Source organism: Microtus ochrogaster, linkage group LG4 (assembly GCF_000317375.1).
Source record: "Microtus ochrogaster isolate Prairie Vole_2 linkage group LG4, MicOch1.0, whole genome shotgun sequence".
Classification (NCBI taxonomy): Eukaryota; Metazoa; Chordata; class Mammalia; order Rodentia; family Cricetidae; genus Microtus; species Microtus ochrogaster.
The window spans coordinates 3,675,197-3,681,436 of record NC_022030.1 but is presented as its reverse complement, the minus strand read 5'-3'; the positions used below and the strand labels follow the sequence as shown (position 1 = coordinate 3,681,436).

General features: G+C 44.5%; 1 protein-coding gene and 3 non-coding genes across 4 annotated transcripts; all 4 read right to left on the bottom strand.

Annotated features, from left to right (window-relative positions):
• Nucleotides 1–2,046: 2,046 nt before the first annotated feature.
• Nucleotides 2,047–4,391, bottom strand: Rps12 (ribosomal protein S12). Its single transcript, XM_005360932.3, has 6 exons — nt 4,314–4,391; nt 4,147–4,197; nt 3,922–4,038; nt 2,821–2,923; nt 2,451–2,552; nt 2,047–2,132 (listed from the first exon to the last, which is right to left on the bottom strand). Exons 2-6 carry the CDS (start codon nt 4,158–4,160, stop codon nt 2,070–2,072), a joined length of 399 nt encoding a protein of 132 aa, XP_005360989.1. The 5' UTR covers nt 4,161–4,197; nt 4,314–4,391; the 3' UTR covers nt 2,047–2,069.
• Nucleotides 2,220–2,350, bottom strand: LOC113457720. The gene has a single exon (XR_003378229.1). It is a non-coding gene; the product is annotated as a small nucleolar RNA SNORA33 (small nucleolar RNA).
• LOC113457677 lies at nt 2,625–2,697 on the bottom strand. The gene has a single exon (XR_003378189.1). It is a non-coding gene; the product is annotated as a small nucleolar RNA SNORD100 (small nucleolar RNA).
• LOC113457713 lies at nt 3,621–3,693 on the bottom strand. The gene has a single exon (XR_003378222.1). It is a non-coding gene; the product is annotated as a small nucleolar RNA SNORD101 (small nucleolar RNA).
• Nucleotides 4,392–6,240: the final 1,849 nt, after the last annotated feature.

The following is a 6,240-nucleotide window of genomic DNA, read 5'->3' as shown; positions in this document are numbered from 1 at the left end:
AAAATAAAACTATACGTTACCCAAATTTTGCTGCTTTCAAGGTATATTCATCTTTAAAAGGAAAACCTTTCAAAGAATTTTAATAACTGGCCAGAGGGATCTGACAAGAGCTACAACCCTACTTGCATTTCTTGTGGGGGGGAAAACCAAACTGCTTCCACCTCTAAATTTAAATTCCAAGCACTAAAAACCAGGTGTTTAGGCTGGGTTGTGGTGGTGCACAAGGCAGAGGTAGGTGGATCTCTAAATTGAGATCAGCCTGGTATATGAAGTTGTCCTAGAACAGACCGGGCTGCACCGAGAAACCGTTTCAAAAGACAAAAAATGCACCGGTTTCAAACCAGCATGGTGACACACGCCTTTTAATCCTAGCACTCAGAAGGCAAGTGCAAGAGCTCTAGTTGAGATCAACCTCCTCTACACGAGTTTCTAACCAGGTACAGCATGACTCAAGAAATATAAAAGTATTTGTAATTTATTTGTGTAAGACAGTGCAATTAAACACTAGAAAAATTTCAAACAAAACCTATTAGCTTAATTCTAACTAGCAGTCAATAAATTTAACCTATAAAATCCTGTTGAACTAAGAATCACAATTGAAACCGACACTAATGGAAATTAAGATAACCTGGTACTTTTAGAGCACTTTCCTGTTATGCTACCGCTGGAATTTCCGAAATCTTCAAATGTCCACTGGTGCAATCTTTTCCCACAGGAATTAGTTTACCCCAGCCTACCCTCTTTTGCACTGCTAGGTCTCACATCCGATTCCGCCTTATGCTGCCCTCTGCAGGCCACTTCAACCTAATAATACTCGTCTAAAACAAGTGGCAAGTGCACACCTCAAATACATTTTCCCCCAAATTGGGAAAAAGGGAACAAAAAAACGGTTCAGGTTAAGGGGCCTTCTGCCAAGTCTGACCAAAGTTTGACTTGTGAACCTCATAAAACCGCCATGCAAGCCATCTTCAGCCAGTTGTTAGCACACTTGCAATGTCAAGCACTTGGAAGGTCGAGGCAAGGGATACATCAAGTCCAAGTTTGGGTGACCCCTCATCTAATGTTACTACAAAAATTTTGATTAAAGCAGAAAAATCAAAACAGCCACTATTTAGTCAAAAGGTTTCCCAACCTCTTCTGAGAAGCATTAGCTTCAAAACACTAGTGTAACTCTGTAGGGTAGAACAGCATGAATTTGTTAACAAGCCAGGGACTCAAATACAAAGCAATTGTCTCTCCAGTCTAATTGTTAGCTCACAATCTCAGGAACATCGCTTATTGTTCAGCCTCCATCAGCCAGCAGTACTAATTGGTGAGCTGTCATTACAGATACTGGTATCTTCACTGGGAGTTGGCCTAAAGATACACAAGGTCACAAGGAACCACTTTCCTTCCCACACATTTCCTAAAACCTTAGCTTAAAATTGTGAAGTCTCATACAAATAATGCCAAGAACTCTATGACTGGCTGATTAGAAACCTTTCTAAGCAGTGGCAGTCCAACTTTGAGGACACTATCTTGAATATACCAGGGATATAAACTACCATTTTATAGTTTCTGCCCCAGGAGACCTGAAGTCCCAAATCTTCTAAGTTAAAGTATTCTTAACTCAATATCCCTTCATTTCCTCCTCTAATCTGTTTTCCCATGCCATCACAATTTGACCCTTTCAAGCCATTCAGCACTAGATGAACCAGCTTCATCCTTAGAAGCCAGTAAATTCCACCCATGTCTGCTCTCCTAAAACAAGTCAGGACCTTCATGAAACCAGGTCCCTACTGTAGCCCTGGCTTCTCAGGTGTGCTAAGCCTGTGCTCCCCCACTGATAAACTCCAATGCCCTGAACACTTTGTCCCTAAGAAATATCATGGCAAACCCAATTTTAGGTTTATGTTTTGTTTGCCCTACATCTCAATCCTAGTTAGTCATTTAATCAAACTAAGATCAAATAGTTTACTTTTTAAAGAGTGCTTCTAATTTGCTAACAACCATCTGCACAAAGAGACCCCATTTCATAGCAGTAAACAAAAAAAACAAGGAGAAAAAAATGAGCCAAAATTTTTTTTTATTCATTTCTTGCACTTGAAGTACTCTTCGATGACATCCTTGGCCTGAGATTCTTTGCCATAGTCCTTAAAAAAATTAGATGAAAATTATTTATGGGATATTAAGTTCTTTTGACTACAACTATTTCAGTCTGAAGTGCTTCCCAGCTATAATACTGTAGCCATTTTCAGGGACCTTAAGGACTTCAGCTGTCCTTAAGGCTCGTAACATGGCGTCACTATTGCCCGCCTTTTCTAAATATCTGCAGAAGCACATTGAGATAAGCAGATTAATTGGCTGGCTCAAATTATGGCTTATCTTAAAGTACAGAATTTATAATTCTGCTGAGTTTTTCTCCCAATAATAGGCTGGTTAACATTTCAAAAAATGAAAGCCAGACTTACCTTAACCACTACACAACTGCAACCAACTACTTTCCGTGGCTTTCCCTCTCGATCAATCTTACAGAGGCCTACCCATTCCCCGAGTTTCTTGTTGTCATCAACCTACACAAAAACAAAACCTATTATTAGCAGGGGTTAGAGCAACTGAAAATTAAAAATTAAACCCCAAAGGTGGCTGTGTCAGAAGTGACATGGTAATTTCCTCATAGCTGTTCGGTAGAGGGAGCCAGTTGTCATCATGTACAGCTCACCAAATAGCAATAAACAACCTTTTGTTCCAGTGAATTGAAAGCTATACGGCTCTAGATGCACAAGTTACCACTTCATCAACCCGGGCTCTCACCACGGCACCTCTCTGAAAAGGACTCACCTTAATCAGGTTGATTTGATGCTCAGCACAAAGGGCCTCCACCAACTTGACATACATAGGCTCATCACAGTTGGATGCAAGCACACAGAGATGGGCTTGGCGCCTAAAATGCAAAATTCAAAGGTGAAATTACACTTAAGGCCCAAGTTCAAGGCATCTTCATCGACTCTAAGACATAAAAAGCAACAGGCGCTAATGCATACCTAACTGCTTACAGCAACTACTGAATTTCACCTGCGGCCTAGTTACCTGTACAGTCACTGGCCCGTTTCCCTCAGACACCGATCTTTCTCAAGGTAAGTATTTAAGGCGTAAGGAAACCATGATGCTTTGCTAAATAAAAAGTTGTTGCAAGACAGTACCGTACAGCAGGGGCTATACAAGATTCGCAGTTATCTGAGACGTCCACCTGAATCCATGCTCCAGTTAACATCAACGAATAAACAGCTAAAATTTCCCCGGCTTTTCCTCAGGCAGAGATAAACATGCATGCTTCAGATTAATAACCACTGCCGGGTGGTGGTGGCGCACGCCTTTAATCCCAGCACTCGGGAGGCAGGCGGATCTCTGAGTTCGAGACCAGCCTGGTCTACAGGAGCTAGTTCCAAGACAGGCTCCAAAACCACAAAAAAAAAGATTAATAACCACTACGGAAGTAGTCCCGCGTGTTCAAGCATCCTTGATGATTAACTTCTCAAATGCTGCAACAGCACTAGTCTATTTAACGTTAATTTGAATAGCAGCTAATGAAGCTCTTCGTTCTGTCCTTCAGCAAAACCGATCAACCCCACAAACTACAGGTTTGTCAGGCTGTTTTGTCTCACCCATGAAGGGGGTGAAGGGGTATCCGACAATCCAAGTCATCATTCAAACACTGTAGTTATTTCGCCAACTCCTGCTCACCCCCAGTCCACACAGCAACCCACGCATCTTAAGTGGGCTAGAAAAGATCTGAGCTGGTACCTTTTCCTAGGTTTCCTGTCGAACGGATGCCACTCAGAACTTTTGTGCTAACAGCATGAACTTCACACGCTTTCTTCCCTTGGCTGCAGTCTTTGTTCCGGCTGCAACAACCCACAGTATTGAGACCGAGACACGTACTTGTCTAAGGCTTTGGCAGCTTCGCGGATGCCACGTGCGAGGCCATCGTGGATGAGGGCGGTCTTCAGCACCTCTTGAAGAGCAGTGTTGACGTCCATTACACCTCCAGCAGCAATGCTAAAAAGCAAAAGACGATGTTAGAATCCTCATAGCAGGGTGCACGGAGATTAGCCCGAGACTTGGGAAAAAACTCCGACCCGCGCAGCCCGTCCACGCCCAGCTCACCCTTCCTCGGCCATGGCGGTGGATTACGGGTGAGGCCGAATCTTGAACGCACTGAAAAACAAAACCAGCAGTAAAGCGCTTTCGTTAGACCCCGGGCACCTTCTCAGGCATTCGAAACTAAAACGCACAAAGCAGACACTTCACCCCCACGTTTAACTTGGACTCACCCCGTGGCTCCGCCTCCGCGCAACTCGGCGGCGGCAGGGGAAAAGGCCGCCGGTGGCCGCATGACGGTATTTAAGCGCGGCTGGAGGCCTTTGCGCATGTGCATCTCCTCCCACTCGCGAGGTGGCTCCGGCGGTGCCGGTCCTTAGTGTTTCTACTTCCGGCTTTAGGCGCGTCCGCGGTAAGGACCCGGTGGCGCCCGCGCAATAGGCACCACAGCAGACAGCCTTCGCTCAAGGGGCGTGGCCGGCGAAGGCCCTGCGAGCTCCTTCTACGGAATGCCAGACGGGCCAGAAGATACTGCCGGTTCCTTCTCTGTGTTGCGAAATTTAGTTTTCCTGTTTTATCTTGTAGTTTCCTGTTGGCAGCCCCTCACCCGAGGATCCCTTTCTGTCCCTTTGTTTCTAAGCCGCTACGAGTGGCTGTGAGCGTGACATTCTGTGGGCTGCTTCACAAATCCCACTTCTCTTGCAACGTGTTTGATGAAGGATCCCTTCCAGCCGGGTCGCCGGTTCTGAGTGCAGCAGGTTCGAATCGATCATTTAGGTGTTGACCCTAGATTGTTCCGGGTCGCAGTTTCACGGAAACTAGGATCCCTGAGGTACAAGTTAAACTCTGTGTGTCTGTCACTGCAGAAGCCCTTATTGTAGAAGGGAAAATCCCGGCATTTGAAAACTCCCACCTTCCACCCAGGACTTGGCCATCAGGAATGGAATTCCGGAACCGTAAAGCCGGTTCTCGCCCTCATCGACAGATAACACTTTATTTTGAAGGAATCGCCAATTCTACTACTTTTCAAAGTAAATAGAGCAGACAGCTTCTGTCCCTGACGATAACCCCAAGCCAGTCAGAGCTTCCAGTGGCCAACCACGTGGACACAGTGATCACTGTCAGCCTTCTTAGCCTTTCTAATAAACGTTTGAGTTTCACCTTTAAAGCCTTACGCTTGCTTCCTTACCTCTGTAATTAAAAAAAAATATTTCAAAGCAGGTGATTAGTTCCTTGGTGCGTATTTTCTGTCAGTATTTATTGTGATTTTTTCTTTAAAATGATAGTCCTCCCGCCGATACTTAAAAATGACTGCATTTTTAAAGATAAAGCAAGTATTTTAGCCAAAACTTAAAATACCAAAACGCCGTGGTGTCTGGGGTGGAGATGGTGTGGTGTGGAAACGTGGAGGATTTTCGGTTTATGGCTGCGTTTATTTGAAAGAGGCTTGAGCTGAAGCGTTGCGGGCAGGTAAGTGCAGGGAGAGAGGGCCCTTTGAGTCTTTGGGAAGTGACTTTGAAACATTACAAAGTCGGGAAAGGACGTGGAAAGGAATCTTTAAGTGGTTTCCTTAATGATAAGGTTATTAAAAGTTAATGTGTCAAACCAGGCGTACGGTGCAAGCCTTTAATCTCAGCCCTTGAGGCAGAGGCAGGTGAGTACCTGTGAGTTCCAGGCCAGCCAGGACTAAATAATGAGAAAAAGCGAATGTGTTCAGCATATTGGGTGTCTTTTCCCAGACAAAGTTTCACAGAAGAGACTGAATTGGTAAAGCCGGAGAATGAGAATGGAGAAAATCGGCCATGGGGAGTGTGTTTATACTAAGAAAAAAAGAGTGGAGAGCTTTTAGCCCAATGCTGTTCCCTGCACAGTGCAAACAGGTCAGACTTGATTTCCCCCCAACCTTTGATGTCCACCCCAATAAATGCCTTTCACTCAGCAGTAACCCTTTAACAATGGGAACGCCCCTTTAAATCCTAGTTATATGGTCTTTCTAACACCCCAAAGGAAGTAATTAATGGGCACCCTTGTGATGAATTTTTTTGTTTGTTTTAAATATAGAATATCCTACTTCACACGCTTTAAAGTTAGAGTCTCCATTTTGGATATCGGCAGGAACTTTATGGAGGCTCTTGCCCAGCACACTGTAGCATGTACATG

Bases quoted from the DNA above. Each gene is read 5' to 3' on its own strand.
- Rps12 (XM_005360932.3), bottom strand. The intron at 2,553-2,820 runs GTGAGTCCTTTT...GTTTTTGTGTAG, and splicing joins ATCAAATCAACCTGATTAAG to GTTGATGACAACAAGAAACT. The intron at 2,133-2,450 runs GTAAGTCTGGCT...AATTTTTTTAAG, and splicing joins GCAGTTGTGTAGTGGTTAAG to GACTATGGCAAAGAATCTCA.